Raw genomic sequence first — 24,804 nt, 5'->3', positions numbered from 1 at the left:
AGGTCGTAAGATTGGACATACAAGGTGGAACCAGGCTATTGGTAATAGTAGCCTCAGTGCCAAGTAGAGTAGTTTATAGGCTTTTTGTAGTTCCCGTAGACTATAGGAACTCTTAACAGGATTTTCTCTGAATTAGATGAGTGACATGAAAACCAGTTTTGAAAATATTGATCTTCTAACAGTCTTGGTCCTGTGGATGGTACCATGGATATATTGGAAGAGGGAGAAACTAGAGGAAAGATGTTTACTGAGGAGGGTCCAGTGTTGGAGATTTCAGCAGAGACCCAGACGTGAGCTTGGGTGGTGTCAGTGGGAACAGAGAAGGGGAATAGATAACTTGGGTAGAAAGAAGGACTTTGTGCCCAAGCGATGGTGGTGATCAGAGGGAATGAATCAAAGCTGATGGGGTTCCGAGTTTAGACAATTCAGACAAAGACATTTCTTGTCAAAGCAAGTCAGAAGGGGCCACCGATTTGAGAAGTAAGTTGAGTTTGATTTGGTACACATGAGCAAGGGAACTCTGGGATAAGCAAGTGGAAATAAACTTGAACCGTTTGCAGACATGGGACTGAGAGTTTGGTGAGAAGATGGGAGTCGTTAGCGTTCAGCAGAGATGAAGTTACAGGAAAGGAGGATTTCTTAATGGTGTGTGCAGTAAAGACTTAGAGGATTATTTCCCGATAGCCACTTCTAGGTGAACAGATAGGAAGAAAGGGTTGATGAGTGAAACAAGGGCAAAATCAGTGAGGAAGAAGGAAAGTCAGGATACTGCAGTCAAGTTTCTGTGATACTGGGCAGGAGGGGAGAGTTTCAGTGAATAAATGCAATACCCAGTGCCAGATGTTACCAAGATGTCAGGAAGATATGCCCTTGAAAAGAACTATCACAAGTTACTCTTTTTTAAATACTGAGTTTAAGTTCCTCCAGGACTTTGAACGACACACATAGGTAGTTAAGGTATCTAGTTTAGCGTTAAGGAAGGACAAGCACTGTGGTATTGGTAGCTGCGTTTTGACTTACTCCCAAGTTTTGTGATACCACAAAATACAGAGACTGAAAATGCACCCAAAGTATAAAAGACACTCTAATGAAATTTCTCAAGGTGACTTATTGTTTGGAGTTGGCTAACCCCATGGCTTGTATTTTGATCCTTTGATCCCATGACATTGGCTAAATATCTGTTAGAGAAAATTAGTAGAAAGGAAGATATGCAGAGCCTATTGAGTTGACACCTTGTAGATCACACTGAATTCATTCAATACCAGGTCATCGTTAGATTTGACAACAGAGTGCCACAGGTGAGCTAAAGAGCTAAGGATCACCTTGATAAACTATTGGTATGAAGTTTTTGCATGCTCTTCAGAGGAAATGCTTTTCCCAGTGTCCTGTGCCTTAATCATTTACCTTCCTCCGAGTTTTGTACCTTTCTAATTCCATTGCTTCAGGAATTGTGGTTTCATGTGTGGAATTCATAGGTGGAGTTGAGGGTGTGGGCAGGTACAGAACAGGAATTAGGGAGAATGCTTTTGGTTTTGCGGTGGCAGTATTGTTATCTGGTGCATAATCGTTAAAAACTCAGGAACATTCGTGCTTCCAATCGGATGGATCACACACACCAAAAAATCGAATGAGAAAAAGCCATGGATTTTGATTGCTAAGCTAGAAGTATATTTACTAAAATGTAAGTCCTAGGTTTTCACCGTGTCTTCTTTTCTGTCATTAACCATTTTTATTTAGAACGCACGCTGATTCTGCAAAATCCACCTCTTCGGAAACCGACTGCAATGATAACGTCCCTTCTCATAAAAACCCCGCTTCCTCCCAGAGCAAACATGGAGTGAACGGCTTTTTCCAGCAGCACGTGATGTACGACTCTCCACCGTCTCGCGCTGCATCCCTCTCCGTAGACTCCAGCCTGTATAACCTGCCCCGCAGTTACTCCCACGACGTTTTACCAAAGGTGTCTCCATCAAGTACCGAAGCAGACGGAGAACTGTATGTTTTTAACACCCCATCTGGGACCTCGAGCGTGGAGCCTCAAATGAGGCATGTATCTATTAGTTATGACATTCCTCCAACACCTGGTAATACTTACCAGATACCACGAACATTTCCAGAAGGCGCCTTGGGGCAGACGTCAAAGCTAGACACTATTCCAGATATTCCTCCGCCTCGGCCACCGAAACCGCATCCGGCTCATGACCGATCTCCTGTGGACACGTGTACCATCACACGCACGGCCTCGGACACTGACAGCAGTTACTGTATCCCAACAGCAGGGCTGCCGCCCTCACGTAGCAATACCATTTCCACTGTGGATCTGAACAAATTGCGAAAAGGTCAGCACCGATTGGCTTCTCCCGGGTTAGAGATTAATGATGGAAAATCTCTCTCTCTCTTTTTTAAACATTTTCTCCTGCAGTACCCCCCACCCAAGATGTTTTATTTGTTTTACTTATTTATTTTTTAATTTTTTTGCTGCACTTTGCGGCAGGTGGGATCTTAGTTCCTCCACCAGGGGGTCGAACCTGTGGCCCATGCACTGGAATCCAGGAGCCTTAATCACTAGACCACCACAGTGGTCCCCAAAACCTCTTTTTGTTCTTGGAAGCAAAGTGTGATGTTAAAAGAGAGTCCCTTTTTCCTTCAGCGCTGCAGGTATCCACTGAGATACCAAAGGTGTCAGAGTCTCAGTAAATCCTGGGAAGTATGTGTGTTCGCCATGTGCCTCTATGCCTGATTTGCTGAAAGGGAAGAAGAGGAGTTTTACATCCCTGAAGAAGTATGGCCTTAGTAATACTTCAGGCTTCAGGAAGCCTGCAGCCCTCTTTCTCCCTTTCTCTGTATCCTGGGTGAGCAGACCCGTGGGGCAGAGGAACAGGAAATGGACCAGCCACAAAGCCTTGCCGGGTCATGCCCTTTCCTGTATTTGTGTCCTGGTACAGCCACTGCTGTGTTACATCTGTTTGGCTCTGTTTCCTTCCTTCCCAGATCAACAGTTTTTACACTGTGTCTGCCAGGTGGTACTCAGGGCTCTGTTCGTTTCCTTCCCAGATAACAGTTTTTACACTGTGTCTGCCAGGTGGTACTCAGTTCCAATCAAGTCATTCTGCTTTTTGTTTATTTGGTTTAATTTGTTTTTAAAGCTGTGACTCTTCTCTCCCCTTACCCCTAGTCATTTTACCAATTTCTGTACCGTTGAATCTGGGTTAGATTCTGAGGTTCTTAGAGATCTGAAAATTAAAAAAAAAAAAAGTTTAAAAGGCACAGACCCTAAAAACTATGTGCTGACACTTTTGGAGTTCGTGATAGAGTTATCCAGCTGTTTTAAAGAAGATGAAGATCTGATGTGTTGTGAATGGTGCTTGTACCAATACTTGTCTAGCCATTCAGTACCAATTTCTAACTTAGTCCTTGAAGTGGCTGTAATGTATCTTGAGGTAGTTATAAGTTAGTGAGATGTAACTTGGACCCAAGGGTGCAAAAGATGAGGAAGTAGAAGTATTTCTTTTTCCATCTTTAGATAACCTGTCTCAGTGTCATAATCAAATACCAGTACTGGTTAGCCTATAAGTGTCTGCATTTTCTAGTTATTTAATGTTTCAATTCAAGATACTTTTCTTTGAGCATCCTTTTTAAACTTTATGTGTGTGAAGCATGAATACATGAAAAGAGAGAGAGGAGGTCATGCCTGATTACCCTGAGAACTGGCAGAGATGGGGAGAAAATTGATAGTTTGTTCTCTGTTTTAGATGCTAGTTCTCAAGACTGCTATGATATTCCACGAACATTTCCAAGTGATAGATCTAGTTCACTCGAAGGCTTCCACAACCATTTTGTAAGTATAATTGACCTTGGCATCATCAAATGTATTTCATTGGCAAAATCTCTACACTTAGGCCCTGAGACTAAATGAGATCCTGAAATAAAAGTCCCTTCAGATCCACATGAATAGGCGTGACTTACAAATATGTTTTCCTGTTTGACAACAGTTCTTGCTTATTAAAAGAAATGTATGTGTGTTTTAGAAAATCAAAAACGTATTGACAGCGGGAAGTGTATCAAGTGAAGAACTGGATGAAAATTACGTGCCCATGAATCCCAACTCTCCACCACGACAACATTCCAGCAGTTTCACAGAACCAATTCAGGAAGCAAATTATGTTCCAATGACTCCAGGGACGTTTGACTTTTCTTCATTTGGAATGCAAGTGCCTCCTCCCGCTCACATGGGCTTCAGGTCCAGCCCCAAGACCCCTCCCAGAAGGCCAGTTCCTGTTGCAGACTGTGAACCACCCCCTGTGGATCGGAACCTCAAACCAGACAGAAAAGGTAAAGAGAGCATGGCATGGCAAAAGGACCAGGGGTCGCCAGTTTAGATCCACATTTAACTGTCATAAAATCCAAAACAGAATTTGGACTAGTAATTCAGAAGTATTTCACGTTACCTTAGTCATCCACTTGCTTTAGTGGTATTCCTTTTTAGAGATTAAGAATTGTTATGTACTATGTTGATGCTGTATGTTTTTAAGTCCCCTATCTCTAGAGAAGAGGTTACAAACGAAAACATTCACCAGGATTGGCACGCAGCGGTAGATAATTAGGAAAAACTGAAATGCCCTTGCCCCATCCAAATGGAATAATTAACCATTGCCTGGCGGCAGCCCTTTGTAAACTTGTGAAATTAATGTAGCTCCTAGAGGAAAATATTCTGATTATCAAAAGAAGTCCAAATTTGTGGGTTCTACTTATATTATCTTTTGATTTCTAAGCTGTACTAGCTAATTTAATTATTTGAAACAACAGAACAGTGCAGAAGATACCACACACTTTTACAAGCTAGATATGGTCTTTTCTTCCCTTTGGTAACCTCTTCTCCAGAGTATTTGATATCAAAGCAGACTTGAGATTATTAGTGCCCTTGACATCATTCTTTAAGAACAGCAAGGTTGCTTATACACTCTTTGTATTCTGTTCATATAACAACTTCTGAAAAATGATTCTGCCTTGGCTGGGGTGTAAGCAAATGCTTCTGGTCTATTCTTTTGTCCTGGGCTTCGTAAATAACATTAAATTCTAAGGTGGCATGGTTTGTCAAGAACTCGATGTAAAAGAAACTTCTCAGCCAAATTGGTCATATATACCCACGTTTTTAAATTTTGGATTCGAGTGGTTAAAACCGGCATGCTGCTGGTATGATTTCATCTTGGCAACCAAATAAGTTAGTATGTTGGCGGTGGGATGCAGGGCACCATCTCTGGGGCATCCAGCACATTTGAAAAGTCTCATGTGCTGTATGTAGATTTTTTAAAAGCATGTTAATGTTTGTGTAAACTTCTCATTAACCTGGCCTTGGATCTTCAATAGTTGTTCTAGTTAAGTTCCCGGTGTGGGGAACAGAGACCGAGAGTGGGATATGTCTTCAAGAGAATGAGCTTTATTTTGTTCGGCTGTTTAGTAAATGAACGGAGAAAGTGAGGGGAAGCTGCGACAGCGCTCGGCGGCTGTCGCTTTGTCCTGCCTTCCCTGCCTTTCTGTCCTCTGGAAGGTCTTTGATCCTCCTTGCTTCTCCCTCACATTCTTCCCTTCTTCCCTGTTTCCTTTGATGCTGCCCCGTGGCTGCTTTTTATGGGCCCTCACAGCTTCCACGTCCCCTGCAAATTGCCTTGTTCGTTATTGATTTACCAGCTCGCTCAGCCGCCGTCAGATGGGTCTCATTTGTCTGTCCACACTATGGATTGGAGGCCAGCCCACGTGCGGGCCGCCTTTGGGTCAAGTGCCCATCTTCGGTCAGACAGCTGGTCAGTCCGTCGGTCGTGTGCCACACCGCTGGCCATCCACACGGCCCTGGCAGCAGGGCCGTGATCCGGGCTGGCTGGTTTAGAAAGGGCATGAGCATCCCAGGCATTTTATGCGATGACTTCTTGTTTCTCTTGGTCTTCATTTGCTTTAAAATCTATTTAGACATCACTAGTCATTTTATTCTTTGCCTACAACAAACAAACATATGTTTGGGCATGGATAGATTTATAATTGCGCTCACAGATGGTGGAAGGATTAAGATGGAAGTGTTATGAACTCTGTGAAAGAGATCTTCATTTTAACGCTCAACTAATTCTTTTCTTGTTTTCCTCTAAGTTATTGCACATGAGCAGCAGATCGCTAGCTTTTGACACCAAGTGGAGCAGTTTTATATCCTGAGGTCCCTGCATAATTGTGGAGGCGGAGTGGTTTGGGTGAGGGCCAGAGCCGTGAGTCCTTTGGGTTTTGCTCCCCTCTGGCTCAGCAGAGCACAGCTTGAAAATTCCCAGTGTATTTCATGGTTCATGGTTCCATGTGATTAGCACAACGCAGAATCTGAAAAGATTCCTATTGATACGGAAAAGTTGCAGGATCATAGTGAAACATACGTAAAAACATACATTTTTAGTATCTAGGTCTAACAGAGTTCATGGACCCTGCATTATGGTGTATTTTATGTACAGAGCATAATAATATGGTATGTGTACTACACATCATATGTATTGTATGTATGCATAATTATACCTCCCTATGTAGGTAGTGAAAGTACTATATGTTCTAGTACATGAGAGATTATCCTAGTCCTCTGAACCAACCTGTGGTGACTCTACTATAGAACAGAACAAAGTAGATTCCTTAGTTACTTTTAAAGATTCTGTTTCGTCTTTAAAAAATGAGCTGAGGGACTTCCCTTGTGGCCCTGTGGTTAGTACACTGTGCTTTGACCGTTGAAGGCCTGAGTTCAATCTCTGGTAGGGGGACTAAGATCCCACAAGTTACATGGGACAGCAGGGAAAAAAAAAAAAGCTGAATTATTGAAAGACAATCCTGAGCTCATGGGTCAGATGACTGATTTGGCATCATTGCTTAGATACGAAATGAACTTAAAAAGCCCCCAGAATAAAATTTCCACATAGTTTTTGGCAAAGAAAATAAAAAAGAACAGGTTTAGCAAAACAGTAAAGAGGTTACTAAAGTCATAGTAATTTAAAAAAATAAGAAGTGTATTTTGGGTACCAGTTCCATCAGTCCCCAGCTGTGAGCCTTGGTCAAGTCCCTTGTCTCTTGGCCCTCGGGGACTTGGTTTCCTCATCTGTGAAATGGGGATAACAAATCTACCTTGCTTACCTCAAAAAGTTTCCATGATAATTAGCAAATGTGCATATGGTGTGCTAAGTTGCTTTGGTCATCTCTGACTCTGAGACCCCATGGACTGTAGTCTGCCAGGCTCCTCTGTCCATGGGATTCTCCAGGCAAGAATACTGGAGTGGATTGCCATGCCCTCCTCCAGGGGATCTCCCCATCCAGGAAAACTGTCCTGCATTGGCAGGAGGGTTCTTTACCACTAGTACCACCTGGAAATACTGCATGCAAATAGAAAAAAAAAAAATGTGTTTTGCTGTTCTTTAGCACTGGTCTACTTTTGAAAATTAATATGATATGAGAGGAAGCATGGGAAAGTATTTAATACTGCAGGGCACATGTTATCAACTCACTTTTTAGAAAGTTATAGCTATTTGAGAAAAACGTTTTAATATTCAAATCTTAGAGAAAAGTTTATCCTTAAAATCTTAAACTATAGAGATTTCCTTGGTGGTCCAGTGGTTAAGACTTGACTTTCCAACGCAGGAGTGTGGGTTCAATCCCTGGTTGGGAAACTAAGATTTCATCTGCCTCAGGACTAAAAAAGAAAATCAAAACAGAAGCAATATTGTAACAAATTCAATAAAGACTTTAAAATACTTTTTTTTAAAGTTAATTGGCATACATTTAAAAACAAAAAACTTAACCTATAAAACTGTCCTGAAATTTTTCTCACTGAGCATAGTATCTCATGAGTCTTTTAATTTCAGATTTTGTGACATCAGATATATGACTCAGTGTGTTATTCTAGTATCTCTTATTAACTAAACCTCGTAATAAGCAAACCTAGCTCTATAAAATATGGCTTCCTTAGTTTCGAAACTCAATATAACCAATTCAACACCCAGTATAACCAGTTTCTGTGATTGTGTTTTTGGGAAGGGTCTATAGTAGATGAGTGACATTCTAGTCTTGTTTATACCCCCAATTATAGATGTCAGCTGCTGTAATTAGTCATTAGCAGATGAGTTTTTCAAATACTTCCGAGTAATTGAAGCTGCAGAAATACATATGTTTTAAACACTTACATTTAATGTATTTTCATGGATCCTTTATCCATCACCCAACTGTAGTAGCTATATTTTCACCCATACTATTTCTGTCACGAGAATATTTGTTCTGAGCCATGCCTTATGTATATTAATAGAGGAGAAAAATCATCATTTACATGTATTGTATTAAATATCAGGAAAGCAGAGGAGTCATTGGAAATGCAAGACAAATTCTGTTTGGATTGCTTCAATTAAAACTTTCATATTTTAATGGAAAAGCAATTTTGTAAAGTTGGGGAAATTTCTGTGAAATATTGTGATTTCTCTGAAAGTAAGTCCTTACATAAACCTACCAGCTTTCACCCTTGCACTTCACTAGGCTCATTCAGTCTCTTTCTAACATGATATACTAATAGCAGCTGTTCAAGCCTCAGATATGCTGTCTTTTTATTTTGTTTCATTTGGCTTTGCCCATTTGTGGCTTTCTACAGCAGTTCCGACCACTAGTTGTTATCCTGGTTTTTCACAAAAGCGGTGTGAGGTTACTTCTGGTGATTCTGTACATAAGTTTGGTTAAAGTATCTTCTTGTCTGGCTGGATCTTCACTTTGGTGTAGGAAGCACCCAGAAGATGTATCATGTAGCTTCCCTAGGTAGATCCTTTTGGCACACTGGTATCTTAGATAAGAATATTTTTTCAAGGGAGCTTCTAAAACAGTTTTTTGAATGTTGTTAAAAATTAACATGCTTTTTAAAGGATGGTGTTTGTACTATAATACATATTTGAAAGATGGATAAATGAATGACACCAGTAAATATAAGCAAGTATTAAAGTTTGACTCAAGTCAGATTTGTGGATTGATGGTTCAGTTTAAAGGACATGAGTATAGAGGGCATATTTACAGCACAGCCTCTGCCTGTGGGCTTTTTTTCCTTTTCCTGACCTTCCATTATGGTCCCTCAGCAGGTAAACGCATCTCCATCTGCAATGCAGGAGACCCAAGTTCGATCCCTGGGTTGGGAAGATCCTCTGGAGGAGGAAATGGCAACCCACTCCAGTATTCTTGCCTGGGAAATCCCATGGACAGAGGAGCCTGGCAGGCTACAGTTCATGGGGTCCTGAAAGAGTCGGACACAACTGAGCAACTGATGCTCTCCAATATAATTACCACAATTACAGTCCCCTTTGTATAAGACCATTCAAACAAGCATAAAAGTTTTTCATTGTGCTACCTTGATTGCTTCTTGGAATTAACGGAGACTAATAATATTATGAATTAATTTTCTTCTTTCTTGGTATTTGAGATGCCTACTGGAAATAGTAGCATCATCTTTGAAACTTCAGATGGATGAGTAAACAGGCTAAGTTAAACCTATAATGATAGAGAAAATAAATTTTCCACTTTGAGTTGAATCTATGTAAGTAAGAAGAATACTTGAGTTTTCTCTGGAGTCCAGTGGTGAAGACTCTTTGCTCCCAATGCAAGGGACACAGGTTTGATCCTTGGTTGGGGAAACTAATAGCCTGCATACCCCACAGTACAATGAAAAAAAATTAATAAAAAGCAATTTAAAATAAAATAATGCTTAACCATGTGTGGACTTTTCAAAAACTATTGCATCTGCTTCTTTGAAGCTTGGCATCTTGTACAACTGACTGCCTTGATCATATTTGGAATGATGCACTTTTGAAACAGCATTCAGTTGCTTTTTGTTTTTTCCTCTTCCGAGACACACACAAAATTATAACACTGATCAGATTAAACACCACTATCAGATTAAGCTTTAAGAGATCAACAGTTCATCAAAACAGATTGAAGGGTCTCCCAGTGATAGAATATACCTTCGGATAGGTCTAAGGTCTTGAAGCGGAAGGAAGAAAAGGTAATTTAGAAGCTCCCAGTTTACTGGAGGAGGTAGAAAAGTAGACACATTATCGTAATTAGCACAGAAAGGCACTGTGGTTGAGGTAAGCTCTTGGCACTGTTAGCTCCCTCCTCTGAGGAAAGTCTGAGAGGATGAATGGCAATTAAACGATGATAGACGATCTTCTAGTTAGAATCAACAGCGTACCAGGGGGAACCCAGGACTGGCTTGGGTGGGAGGGAGGAAGTTAAGAATGCAGGAAGGAATGCCAAAGGCCTGGCAGGTGCTGGCTCCTGGTGGCTCTAACAGTCCATGCTAATGAGTTTGGGTTTTATTCTGAGAACGCAACTGAAAGGTTTTATGGAGGCAAGTAACATACTCAGATTAGCCTCTAGAAAGTTCATCTAAGATTTAAGGCTATGATAGGGGGAAATGGCATTTTTTTTTTTAATGTACAGTGTTATACAATCATACTGCTGCTTCAGCATCTTCTTTGAAGAGTGCTTTGCCAGGTTTTCAAAACCCAGGGTTCTAAAAGCCTTACTTTAGAGGTGATCAGACAGAAAGGCATTAACAAAAGTCCCTTTTGTGGTCCTCATTGCTGCCTCCAGTCAGGGACCTAGAGTGATTTTTTTAAAAGCTTGAAGGACACTTGAAGTATAGATGGAGGTCATTTAGCCATATGATCTGAGTTCATCATTTTCTGAAAAACAAACCAGGTAAGTAAATAAAGTGCACATTAAAAATGGAAGGAAGAGCTTCACACTTCAGATTTTGTCATTTTCTTGGCTGAATGAAAACCAACTATTGTCATTATAAATAGAAATTAAAATTGATATAGGGAGATAAGAGAGGAAGTGAAATCTGTAGTAACTCCTAAGAGATCTGCCTCAGCAAGTGAAGAGAGAGGAAGCAAAGCAGATGCATGGTGGGTTGGAGAAGCTAAATTCCATTTTTGAACATGTAATGTGAAAGCCTACAGAACCTCCATGTGGGGGTGGCTTTGTCAATATGCAAATAAGGAGGATCCTGGAGTAGATCTGAATCAGAGGTTAAGATTTATTTACCAAACTGTATTACCAGTGAGGGAGCCTGTCACATGATCCAGAGATTCACAGTCCTGGAGGAGATTGTTCTAATCTGTAAGGGTTACAGTGCAATGGGGATTTCACCAGTAGTCAGTACTGTTTGCTAAACAAAATGTGTCATGTCACTTTCTTTGTTCAAAACTAATCTAGCTGAAGCCCACTTCTAATTGCCTTGGATTTAAAGGCTGAGGCTCAGATGAGTTATTATTAACCCTCAGAATTTGAGAATAGTGTATCCTCAAAGTTGGTTCATTCTTTTGCCTTTACTTTAGTATTCTTATTTCTTACTCTTTATTTTTACTTTTCTTAAGTAATCAGAGAAACGTTCAAATAAATGTTTGCCTCCAGGCTGTAGAGGAGAGTACATATACTTTGGATTTTTCTCCTTTCTCTCCTCATAAATATTGGGTTGACCAAAAGGTTCATAACCTAAATGAACCTTTTGGCCAACCCAATCATATTGAGCCATCACTTGAGTATCACTTTCATTTTCATTTCAGTCTGCCTGCCAATGCAGGAGATGAGGGTTTAATCCCTGGGTCAGGAAGATCCCCTGGAGAAGGGAATGGCAACCCACTCCAGTATTCTTGCCTGGAAAATCCCATGGACAGAGGAGCCTGGTGGGCCAGAGTCTATGAGGTCACAAAGAGTGGAAGATGACTGAGAGACTAACACTTTAATTTCTGTCTGGAATGGAAATGTCTAATTGAGCCAGGCAATAAAAATACAAAGAAATGAAGCTACCAAAATGCCTAAGTGACTAGGTTAAATTCAGGACATTTTCACCTTTAGACATTTATCCTAAAATCAACCTGAATTGTTGCATGGAGTAGAAAATACACGTAAATTCTATAAATGCTCTGTAAAAAAAAAATTCACTTAATAAAGTATTCTTCTATGAAGACAACTAAAGAGTACCTTTGAGAGTACCTGTGAATTAGGGAATTTTCCTGTTTTATAAGCTAGAAAATCATATTTTCAAAAATTTGTAGATTTCGGTCAGTGAGGTGCTAGCTATCAGTGTTGAATCAGCAAACTAATTTTGCCATCTAATATAATAGGTGTCAGCTCAGTTTTGTAAATGCCAAGAAAAAAAGAGAATTTGGTGTCATTGAGAATAAAGTAGTTTAAATTCCTGATTGAAATGACATTGCTATCCCAGCATCTCCAGGCTTTCAGTGGGAAGAAGTATGAGCCCACTTGCTGGATGGTAAACCTGTACTTTTCACGAGGCTTTTCAGCAGTACTTGTACATGGCGGAGATTATGAGGGGGGAGGCAGGCCGGGGGTCAGGGAGATAGCGACTGAATTTATGCTCGCCAATTCTTACATTAAAACTTGGGAATTCGCTGGTGATCCAGTGGTTAGGCCTCTGTGTCCTCGCCACCAAGGGCATAGATCCAGTCCCTGGTTGGGGAACTGCAGGCTGCATGGTGCATGACCAAAAAACAAAACAAAATTCTCACATTAAATCAGGTAATCAGCGGTTCCGGAATCTAGACATCTAATCCTTATATAAGACGGCATCGCAGGGAGCCACTGAGTATCCAGGGGAAATGAACACTGGTCTTGGCTTTGACTTTGGATTTGCAGACATTGTAGCGTTGCTTTTCTAGAAGAGTGCTTTCAGGAGATGAAGGAGTAGTCAGCTTAAGGTTTTTAGAACACCTCCATCAAATTAAGAAAGTAGGCCTTGGTACTTTCATATGAGACACCAGACTTCAAAGAAAAGATGTACCTGCTGCCTCACTGTAGGGTTTTATCATTTTTTTTCTTCAATCCAGTTTTCTAAGACATGTTAGAAGAAAAACTAACATGGCACATATTTTTCCTCCATTCCTCCAAATAAAGATAACAACTAACCAGGTGGTTATGTCACTAAAACCCTACCGTCTTTTCCAGTTTGCTTATGACATTGTTGCATGCAGCTTTCTGGTTCCTGTGGTTTAAAGCATGAATGATATGCAGTAGGACTGAAATAGTCTGCACAAACAAGCTATGTTGATGCTTTTGAGATGTAATGTTTCTGCTCAGGGCTCTGTTGGTTTTTAACAGAATCCATTTTTTTTTTCCAATTAAAAAAATAACATTATATTAAGAGAGTCTTCTTTTTACCAATTAGGTCAAAGTCCTAAAATTTTAAGACCCAAACCCCATGGTTTAGAGCGAACTGATTCACAAACCATAGGTGACTTTGCTACAAGAAGAAAGGGTATGTACTTTAGCACCGCATGCTGGATGGGGTGTTGGGATTATTCTGTGATTTTTTTTTTTTTCCTTTAAAAGTAAAGAAGAGTCTTAAATTCTATTGCTGTTGGAAATAAAACTTACCAGCATATACTTTCTAAAGTGAATGCTTCCCATAATATACAATGAGTCTATTTGTTATGCCATTAACAGCAGCATGTTAAATATTTGATCATGTATGATGTTCAGTCTTGTCCTTTCACATTATTCTTTTAACCTTTTAGACATCAATACAGTGGTTTCTTTAAGCTTGTGAACTGCTTGTGAGTTCCAACCATCTCCTGTATTTATGTATAATGTATACATTCTGTTCTGAGACATTATAATCATTTCCATTGATTCACTATTTTATGCCATTACTTAGAATTTGACAGCTAAACTGCTATTTGTCTTTGGGCTTTAAAAAAGTGACACATCAGAGTTAAATGCTTTCAGTAAGCACAATATTCTGTACATGTCCATCTTAAGAGTATAGGTGAACAAAATTATTTTAACTCGAACTGAAATCAGTGTAGCCTTCAGAAAAACACATGGAATTTTTTTTGTGTTTGAGTTGACAAGAATACTTTGGCATAAGCCTCATTGAATCTACATAATCCTTTACAATGGCTACCTATTTTATAGTTTGAAGGTAATTATAACTTGGTGTTTCAAAGTACATACATATGGACAAAGACTGGAAGAGGGATACCAAGGAAAAAATGAAAATTTTTCTCTTTAGAGTGGTAGGATGAAATGTAACTATAAAATGTTTACCTAACATGTTTAAATAGTCTCCTAAATTATAGTGAATATTAACAGCTAATATTGTTGTAGTTCTTTTGCACATTTTCTGTATTCCTGGAATCTGAGTCTTACTTTGAGGGCAAAGAGCTCTGTGGTATATACTAGCAGAGTAGTTAATTCTTGCAGTAATTGATTGCAATAATGGGGTAAGTTAGTGAAGACCTCTTACAAATAAAGCTAATAAGAATATTAGCATTTATTTTTACTTAATTTAATAGAGGACATTGTTGGTTAAAAGAAGCTAAACATTTGAGGTAGTTAATTTTATGACCTTTCTCAGATCTGAGTTTGAGTATAAAGATGTAATTATTGTTTTGTTCTATTTGGTTCCAGACTGGACCCGAATTAATTTCAAAACTTTAATCATTGATTCCTTTTAAGTTTTTGGTTTTAGCAAAGTGTTAGGTTTATTGCTTTCGAAACATCATTTTGTATGTAAAGTTGCACAGCTCATGCTTCAGTGTGGATAATGAGGAACATTTTTACGTAGAAAATTAAACCTCTGTGTTTGACGATATAACATTAGTAGAAAAAATAAAATAAGGAAATAATGAAAATTATAAATCAAATAACTCTGAAGGAATTGTGCCACATTACTCTTTCTTCTTCTCATTAAGTTTATAGTCATAAAATATGTACTTCAATTAAGAAGCAACATGTAATAATAGAGCTTTATTTAGACTTTCAGTAAACAGTCAGGAAATTATCTAATTTAGCCTTTGTCGCTAATTTTTTTAGCTATGTAACCTTGGAGAAATCACATAATATCTGTGAACTTCTTTTCATGTGAAAACTAGCCAGTCCTAGGTGTACTCTGGCTATAGTAGAGGTGTAGAAAGAAGGTCATGTTTTCCAAATTTCTATGTACTAAAATCTCTTTTTCTCTCTCTTGTTTCAGTCAAGCCAGCACCTTTAGAAATAAAACCTTTGCCAGAATGGGAAGAATTACAAGCCCCAGTTAGATCTCCCATCACTAGGAGTTTTGCTCGAGAGTAAGTCTTTGTATAAAATACATAGCTCAATTGTTCTTTGTAATGGAAAGTACCTAAAACAGTGGTTCCCAGAGGATGGTCTGGGGAACCCCTCCCCTTTTGGGTTTCTGTGAAGTCAAAACTAGATGTCATTTGCTTCTCCACTCTCCTCTCATGCTTGTACACTGAAGTTTTCCAGAGGTGGCTAATACTGGCTGATACCATTGTGGCAGCTAAGAGAGCATGCCTTTGTGTATGCTTGTGTTTAATTTTTTTTCCATTATTTGTAATATGGTGAATGTCAATAGATATCACCCTATGAACAAAAGTTCCTTGGGGCTCTCAATAATTTTTTAAGAATGTGAAAGGTTCATGAGGCTAGAAATTTCTGAGAACTACTGATCTGGAAACTATGGTAGTTTCTTGTGAGAATTATTTAATAAAGATTCATTTAAATATATATGTGGAAATAAAAAGAATGTACACAGTTACAAACCTGTGTTGATGTGTTCATATTTTATACATATGAACAAGTTTTTTTTACAAATAAGAATTCTTAAATCTTCCTTTTTAAAGCTGTGACTTTCTATTTATCCCCCATATCACTAGCAATACTTTTTTTTCTTTCTTTTTTTTTTTTTTTCCCGCTCTGCACAAGGCTATTAAATGCCCAGAAACATCCCTTTATGGGGAGATGTGAGTTCAATCCCTGAGTTGGGAAGATCCCTTGAAGGAGGGCATGGCAACCCACTCCAGTATTCTTGCCCTAGAGAATCCCATGGACAGAGAAGCCTGGTGGGCCACAGTCCAGAGGGTCGCAAAGAGTGGGACATGGCTGAACCAACCTAGCAAGCACAGCATCCCTTGACAGAAGCAGACTTGCAGATGTAGAGAATAAACCAGTGGTTACCACACAGGGTGGGGGATTGCAGTAGGGAAAGGCAAGTAGGAGGTTCAAACTACTGGGTGTAACATAGGCTCAAGAATGTGTTGTACAACATGCAGAATATAGCCAATATTTTGTAATAACTATAAATGGAAAGTAACCTTTCAAAGTTTTTTTTTTAATATCTGTATAAGTTTCTCTTTAAATATCTGTTTACAAATAGCTATAAATACTAGATATGTGTTTGAATGTCTGCAATAAAGTGTACTATAGTAAATATGTATAGTAAATGATTACAAGCTTCAGTACTTCTGGGAAGAATATGCCCTCTCTCTTATTCTTGCTGTGGAAGCGAGCTGAGAAACTTGGGTCAGGCTGTGTGTTTGTGACTACCCTCTCTGCCCTCAGCTCCTCCAGGTTCCCCCTGTCTCCCCGGCCGGATTCTGTGCACAGCACAACTTCAAGCAGCGACTCACACGACAGTGAAGAGAATTATGTTCCCATGAACCCCAACCTATCCAGTGAAGACTCCGTAAGTAGCATCTTCTCTTAACATATCTCTTCCTCAGCAGCCCTTCTGAGTCGTTCGCGCTCAACCTTTCTTCCAGTTCATACACGTTACCCATCCACCTTTCTTTATTTACTCCAGGAAAAAGGACTTTTTTTTTTCTTTTGCTCTGTATGTATTTTAATTAATTCCATACTGGAGAGTGAGGAGTTTGAATAAGAAGTTAAGGAGAGTTTTTAAAATGCTTTTGAAAAACAGATCATAAAGTCTAAAACCAGTATCGGGTCAGAGGGTAATACTATATCTATAAAGTAGATATAAGTTAGATAAAGATGATAAAAAATTTTCCAGTTATATTTCTTTTCATATGTACTTGATGTTTGAAACCATTCAAGAAAATGCGTTATACTGGAAGCATTTTATAATGCATTTCTCCAGACTCAAATCAGGGTGCTCAGGATGCTTTGTGTATTCACAAAGATCTAAAATCGAGCATTCATGAAATGAACCCTTCATGTTCCTTAAGGGTTGAAAATTAAGTTACGAAATTCACTTAATTAAGCACCTGAAATTCAAGTTATGGTACCTCATTACTAATGACATATATATTATTTGTAACAGTAACAAGAATATGTTTAATACTTGTATGTATTTTTTTCAAGAATTTTAGAAAAACAAAGCACTACTATTTTTTCTCTTTTTTTGGCCGTGACACATGGCATGCGGGATCTTAGTTCCCTGACTAAGGAACCAAACGCTTGCTCCCTGCGGTGGAAGTGCAAAGTCTTAGCCACTGGATCACCAGGGAAGTCCCAACTATTTTTTTTTTCTTTTAATTCACAGAACACCTCATAATAACTCCTAGAATCTTAGGGTTTTTCTAACTCTTTTGGGAAAACACTGTGTTAAAAACTAGAAGGCAGACACAGGCTGTTCCCAGTTGAGATTAGATAGGGAGCAAACAGACTTTTTTGTCGAGACATAGATTTTAACAGTACTTCAGGATGAAAAAAATGCCAGTTCTATTAATCATTAGACAGAGCACAATTGAACTAGCAATCCTAAGAAATTCACTTTAGGAACAACTTACTTAGATTAAACGTGTACATCACATGAACTCAAGGGTTCTGTTCATAGCCTGCAGTGCTGTGAATAATTCTGTATATTTTCAGTTAGGGAAATTCCAGGTATGAGCTCTCATTGCATTTGAATACAAAATTTCACATACTCCCACACGCAGTCCAGCTTGGTTTTTTATATGAGCGTGAGATACGGAGTCATTTAGTGAAAAAGATTTCAGTCTTTCATGAATCAGATAAAGGCAGGGTTGGGGGGAAGAATAGCTATTTATACTAATGGAGCAGTAATATTTGCTTGTATTTTTTATGCCTTGTGTGTTACTGTCTGCTTTTTTAATGTTTTATTGGCAGTAGTTGATCAATTTGGTTTAAAAACCTACTCCTACAAATAGGTCCATCACATTCAGTAATGCAGATTGCCTACTGCATACACCTGCCGTGCGCAGTATGTGGTGTATACAGCAAACCGCACACACGCTGCACTTGAGTACATGCAGCCCAGACCATGTCCTGCTCCCTAGGCTGCGGGTCCTGGGGCAGAACTTTGTTGCCCCAGAAAGGAGCACCTTTTCCTGATTCATAAAAATGTTTCACACAGGCTGTCAGCAGCTCCATTTACAAGTGAGTGAATAAACTCCGTGTTTTCCTAGCAATCATCCTTTGCCTAAATCACGTTTTACTCTGTTTAACCCAAAAGAAATGGAGTAGCCGTATGAAAGAAGCAACAGAAGCAGATTTATGCAGCTTTCCAGTTGTGTTGTTCATTCAAACAAGTATAAAATTGTCAAGTCGATTACATCATTATGGTTTTCTTCAAAAGTATGAGCTAATGTGTGAACAATAGTGTCTGTGGTGGTAGAGGGTACAAGGTGAAAGCCCCTAGTAAGCATATCGCGTCACCTAGGAGAAGTCAGGAACCTTCTTAGTTAAGGTTAAAAGCAGCAAGGCCTGGGAACGAATCATTTATTGGAGCATGTTTGAAGACTGTCATAATCAGAGTAGAGGGTGTATGCAGGGATATTAATTCACATCATCCTTTCCTTTTTATTTAGCATTGATCGTCATGTTCCTAATAACCTATTTCTTTTCACTTTTCTGCCTCAGGCTTTTTTGTTTTTGTTCTTTACTGCTTCCTCTCTCTTCCTTTTTTCTTTTTCTTTTCTTAGACAGTAGTCCTTCTAGTACAGCCCCTGTTAGGGACAGAAAGATGTGGCCAAGAGAAGACAGAAACAAGTGGTAAAAACTCCAGATGGCTGGAAAACAGTCTTTGCCGATAGAGTCAGTATTCATAGCCTTTAGTTACCATAGTTTAGCCTGAAAGCCTTTAAATGTAGAACTTTAAGTGTGAGCTCAGGTCCTTCCCGCCATCTTGGTCAATCCCTAAAAACAAACAAAAAAAATTAATCAGAAAACGTGGATGGTAAGGATCCTATAGTTAAAGAGTGTAATTGAGTTCAGATAGCACTGAGATAGATATTCCAACTAACTATAGCTTGACGGCCCAGTCTTGGTCGGAACCAAGTTTTACTCTTCAGACTATTTTTAGCTCGCTTACCTAAGCTTTTTTAAATTTTATTTTGGGTTGCTGTTTTTACAGTTTATTTATGTTTGGCTGCACTGGGCCCTCGCTCTGCATGTGGGCTCTCCAGTTGCAGTGCATGGGCCTTCTCATCGTGGTGGCTTCTCTTGTGCAGCATGGGCTTCAGTAGCTGAGGTATGCAGGGCTCAGTAGTTGCAACACCCCGGCTTAATTGCCCCAGGGCATTTGGAATCCTCCCAGACCAGGGATTGAACCCACGTCCCCTGCATTGGCAGGCAGACTCCCAACCACCGGACCACCAGGGACGTCCCCAAGCTATGTTTTAATCAGTTTTTAAAATATTACTTATCTTTCCCCATCCTAAAATACTATTTTCTATGGAGATATTCCTTCAAGCTATATTCTCCTAAAATTAATATTTAGGCTTATAAAGATGGCAGAGAAGGTAAAGAACAGTATGTCTCATGAATGTTTGACCGTTCATTTTACCGTGTTGTACTTTCAGAATCTTTTTGGCAGTAATAGTCTTGATGGAGGAAACAGCCCAATGATCAAGCCCAAGGGAGACAAACAAGTGGAATACCTAGATCTAGATTTAGATTCTGGGAAATCCACACCACCACGTAAGGTAAGTAAAACCTCTTTCTATAAATGTACTTATCACAAATGAAACCTGAAGATCTGTCACGAGGGAACTCTGTTAGTATGTTTAATAAGTTTAGAAAAGTCTATTACTTAATGCCTTTTGATAAATCACAAACAACAGTTATGCAGATTAATTTATTTTTTCATGTCTAATGGCATGGAAGTTATATATTTTATACTGTTTTAGGGATTATCATTAAAATGTTTGCTTAGAAAATTCTGAAGTTCCACAGTTAATCATGGTCTTCACTCTATTTCCAGTGTTCAGTTCAGTTTAGTTCAGTTCAGTTCAGTCGCTCAGTCGTGTCCAACTCTTTGCGAGCCCATGAATCGCAGCACGCCAGGCCTCCCTGTCTATCACCAACTCCCGGAGTTCACTCAGACTCGCGTCCATCGAGTCCGTGATGCCATCCAGCCATCTCATCCTCTGTCATCCCCTTCTCCTCCTGCCCCCAATCCTTCCCAGCATCAGAGTCTTTTCAGATAAGTCAGTTCTTTGCATCAGGTGGCCAAAGTACTGGAATTTCAGCTTTAGCATCATTCCTTCCAAAGAAATCCCAGGGCTGATCTCCTTCAGAAAGGACTGGTTGGATCTCCTTGCAGTCCAAGGGACTCTCAGGAGTCTTCTCCAACACAACAGGTCAAAAGCATCAATTCTTTGGTGCTCTGCCTTCTTCACAGTCCAACTCTCACATCCATACATGACCACAGGAAAAACCATAGCCTTGACTAGATGGACCTCAGTCGGCAAAGTAATGTCTCTGCTTTTGAATATGCTATGTTGGTCATAACGTTTCTTCCAAGGAGTAAGCATCTTTTAATTTCATGGCTGCAATCACCATCTGCAGTGATTTTGGAGCCCAAAAAATAAAGTCTGACACTGTTCCCACTGTTCCCCCATCTATTTCCCACGGAGTGATGGGACTGGATGCCATGATCTTCGTTTTCTGAATGTTGAGCTTTAAGCCAACTTTTTCACTCTCCTCTTTTACTTTCATCAAGAGGCTTTTTAGTTCCTCTTCACTTTCTGCCATAAGGGTGGTATCATCTGCATATCTGAGGTGATTGATATTTCTTCCGGCAATCTTGATTCCAGCTTGTGTTTCTTCCAGTCCAGCATTTCTCATGATGTACTCTGAAGTTTACTTAAATTACTCCCTTACTGACTTTGTCCAAAAGTTTTAAGTTTTTTGTTGGTGTTGTTCTACTCACAAATTAGATGTTATTATTAGTTGTATTCTTATGATATCATGGAGGAGGAAATGGCAACCCACTCCAGTATCCTTACCCGGAGAATTCCAGGAACAGGGGACCCTCGGGGGCTACAGTCCATGGGGTCTCAGAGTCGGACATAGCGACTAACACACACACACATTCTTATTATACAGACACTGTTTATTTACACTTTCCTGCATTAGGAGCACAGAGTCTTAGCCACTGGATCACAAGGGAAGTGCCTAATTCTTAAATATAAGAATTCTAAAATTAGTGGAAAAGCAGAATACAGTTAGGATAGTGACAGTATCATTAAATTGCAGTCGTTTGTGTTATTTTTTGGTGAACCAGTAGAATTTTAGAAGTTACTCACAGTGTGTATGTGCTCATGTTTTAAGACTGGAGTTCACACAGAAGCACTCCTTCTTCTGCAGGAACTTATGGGATTTTTTTCCTTTGGTTTTTAGCAAAAGAGCAGCGGCTCAGGCAGCAGTGTAGCCGATGAAAGAGTGGACTATGTGGTGGTTGACCAACAGAAGACCCTCGCTCTAAAAAGCACCCGGGAAGCCTGGACCGATGGGAGGCAATCCACAGAGTCCGAAACACCAGCCAAGAATGTGAAATGAAAAGACTGCTTTAATGTGTCTGAACGAAAGAGGACTGAACTGTAAAGAGGAATCCTGCTTGACCCGAGATAACTTGACCATTCTACTCTAGGTAGATGCTCAACTAAGTAGAGTCAGAGTCGGAGGACCTTTTAGGCTTCATCAAGCTGTCAAGACTGTAAATGGTGCTTTGTGGTATCGGAACAATTCATCACATGTAAATAATGCGGGAAAATACTATTGTTTGGTTCCCAGAGAAACATTTGTTCTGTAGGTAACACACTAGTAGTATTACTGTATTTATGCACTTTTTCATTGGAAGCGTTGGTTTGGGTATTCCCAAATGGACCTTAACACGATTCTGTTGGAAATTCTTGTTTTTGCTCAAGAACGATGCTGAGTAAACTAAGCTACTTTCCCATTGAGAAATTGCCCTTTCACCTGCAGGATAACCACATGGCATGAGAAGTACATTCGCGGTCTGCCATTCTACCTGAAACTTCATGGGGTAATCGTTAGCTTAAAATACAAAGTAGAGTTGGACTCATCAATCAATGCCTTTCAAAGCGCTGAACATCGTGTCCATCCTGGTATCAGGACTTAGTTCTCTGGTTCGTGGACATTTTCAATGGTGGAACCTTGTTATATTTTGTTAATTACAGTGTTTTTGGTTCATTGAGTGAAGATTCTGCCGGGTGGGATCTTACACCTTGGAGAGAGTAAATAATGACACTATCGAGTAAGCATATAAATCACTGATGGCATGCAGTGAGGATGTGCTCTCCCACTTGTTACCATGTATGAAGATTTACATTATTTGCAAAGTGTAGGTTATACAGCTAATCAGGTACGTACCAGGCACTGATGTGCTAATACACTGATCAGGTTTATGCAACGAGCTTACGGTGTGTTCTTGTTAATCCTCTAACGTTGTTGGTTTCCAGTTTGGAATTAATGACACAGTTGATATTCACTGTTAGTTATAGCAACATACTGTGACTTTTAATTAGACAGTCCTGCAGATTTATTGCTCTAAGAATGAAATTCTGTCTTTTGACACCATAGTGCCCTTTCTATGGTTTTTTAAAAAACTTTACTTAATATTCTTCTTGGCCTTATCCTATTTAAATCCCTATGCAATTAATGTTTTATATCTGCGTTGTTTTTTTAAAATAGATGTTATATAAGTGATTCTCATATGTAGCACCTATTGCTTTTCCAGTAAAAAAAAAAAAATTAACAATTTTGTACTGTGATTTATATTCACTGCCCCAATTCAAGAAATAGTGGAGCCTTGCTATAATGTGAACTCTTATAGCCATGGACTTCTTCCAGCTAGATTTCTGAAACCACCAGAGGTATCATATAATTCTGTCTCACCCATAACATGGTCCTGTGACATGGATATCAAGACCACACAATATATATAGTGAGGCTATAATTTATCTGTCTTGGCTTTGCAATGTAATTTAGAAAGCAGATATAGTTGTTGGTTTGATTGGATTTTAAGTACGTTACATACAATCTCTTCTGTACTGATTTGAGACTTACTAACAGTTTTTGGAGGGGCATAGAGATCGGAGAGCCTACAGCCGAGTCACGTTCCCCTATCCCACTTCGGACCTCTAACTGTTGCCTGAGAACACAAATGTGCCCTGATTTCTGGCCTTTTAGCCACTGTATTGTGCCTGACTTATGTAGTGGGTTTACGTCCCCTCCAGGAACTAAAAAAACGTTCATAACAAGATGAATTGTAGACGAATAACATTTGATGCTTTTAAATGTTTGCTTACTTTTAAACAGAAACTAAACCCAGAACTGAATTTTGAGGTGGGTTTTTAAATAAAAAAGATTGTTTGAGTTTGGTGTGTGCAAGTTGTTTTATAATGAAACCACAAAATATAGTAAAAAAAATCATTGAAATGCTGCTGATCAAAACACACAACACAGTTTTTAGCGTGAGGATACTTGTGTTGGCGTGGAGGATAAACGTATTTTGAGACTTAGAACATAACAATAGAGATGTGACTAATTCAAAGTTAGAAATATTGTTTTAAATGTGACCTATCAGAAAAGCCTAAGGCAGTTATGAATTTTTTAGTGGAATTTCTCAATATCTTACAAGTTATCAGTTTTGAAGTCCCACAACACTAATTTGTAGAAATTTTCCCATTTGGCTGAGTAATTTAAGAATTGAAATGTACTAGGCAGTTTGTTAAAGTAATTCACATTGAACACTGGATTAACAAATTAAATGGAAAGAGAGTCTCTTATAGAGCAGTATCTCCCAAACATTTTTTAGTGCTAGAATCTTTTTTAAGTAAACTTTGTATAAGCCCAATACATAAAGCCTGAAAAGTCCATTTAATCAGTGTAACCATATTTGAATCCACATTTGTCTGCTTGTCTTAGTCCATTACTAAGAATCTAACATTGATTTCTAAGTAACACAAATGTGAAGTTGAGATTATAGTTGGTGAAGCCTCAGCTGCCAGTCAGTTTCTTTGCCTTGTTATTTGAGTACTATCAAGAGAATTTTGATTCATGCAAATATAAGTAAGTAAAATAATAGGGTTTAAACACACATTACAGGAGATTCTTTAACTAGAGATAGTTATAGTCGTAGGCCCAGTTTATACATAAAGTAAATTATCCTGGTAGTAGAAATTTATACATAAGCGTGGTACTACTACTCCAGTGTGGTATGTGGTAGAATTTTTAGTAGGTTTTTAAACTAGGCACTTTTATAAATACAAAATTTGAATCAAACATTTTTAATACCTATGTGTGTATACACATATATATGTAAATACACATATGTGAGCATGTGCAAGTTGTGTCTGACTCTTTGCAACCCCATGGACTGTAACCCCACCAGACTTCTCTGTCCATGGAATTTTCCAGGCAAGAATACTGGAGTGGGTTGCCATTTCCTTCTCCAGGGGATCTACCTGACCCAGGGATCAAACCCATGTCTCTTGTGCCTCCTGCATTGAAGGCAGATTCTTTACCGTTAAGCCATTGGGAAAACAGACGCCTTAAAACCCGTAATCACCTACAAGAAGCTGAGTTTTGGCCAGACATGTGTTGAACACCGCTTGTTAACCACGTAGCAGTTGAATTATAAATCAGAAGTCTTTTTCTACCATGTTTATGCTCTCTCCCTTCTAGTCTGTCTTTTGAAAAACTGTACAATTTTATGAAAGTTTGAAT

General features: G+C 39.2%; 1 protein-coding gene across 1 annotated transcript in view; it reads left to right on the top strand.

Annotated features, from left to right (window-relative positions):
- Positions 1–23,400, top strand: part of GAB1 (GRB2 associated binding protein 1) — a 127,659-nt gene extending 104,259 nt beyond the window's left edge. The window contains exons 5-12 of the mRNA XM_052654615.1: positions 1,738–2,339; positions 3,753–3,838; positions 4,029–4,332; positions 13,232–13,321; positions 15,041–15,134; positions 16,408–16,531; positions 19,632–19,754; positions 21,454–23,400. Coding sequence (XP_052510575.1) covers positions 1,738–2,339; positions 3,753–3,838; positions 4,029–4,332; positions 13,232–13,321; positions 15,041–15,134; positions 16,408–16,531; positions 19,632–19,754; positions 21,454–21,612 — 1,582 coding nt within the window. The 3' untranslated portion in view covers positions 21,613–23,400. The remainder of the gene's footprint in view (positions 1–1,737; positions 2,340–3,752; positions 3,839–4,028; positions 4,333–13,231; positions 13,322–15,040; positions 15,135–16,407; positions 16,532–19,631; positions 19,755–21,453) is intronic.
- Positions 23,401–24,804: the final 1,404 nt, after the last annotated feature.

The sequence above is a fragment of the Budorcas taxicolor genome, chromosome 17 (genome assembly GCF_023091745.1).
Source record: "Budorcas taxicolor isolate Tak-1 chromosome 17, Takin1.1, whole genome shotgun sequence".
NCBI lineage: Eukaryota > Metazoa > Chordata > Mammalia > Artiodactyla > Bovidae > Budorcas > Budorcas taxicolor.
The sequence above is the reverse complement of the archived record's forward strand: the minus strand, read 5'-3'. Positions and strand labels throughout refer to the sequence as shown.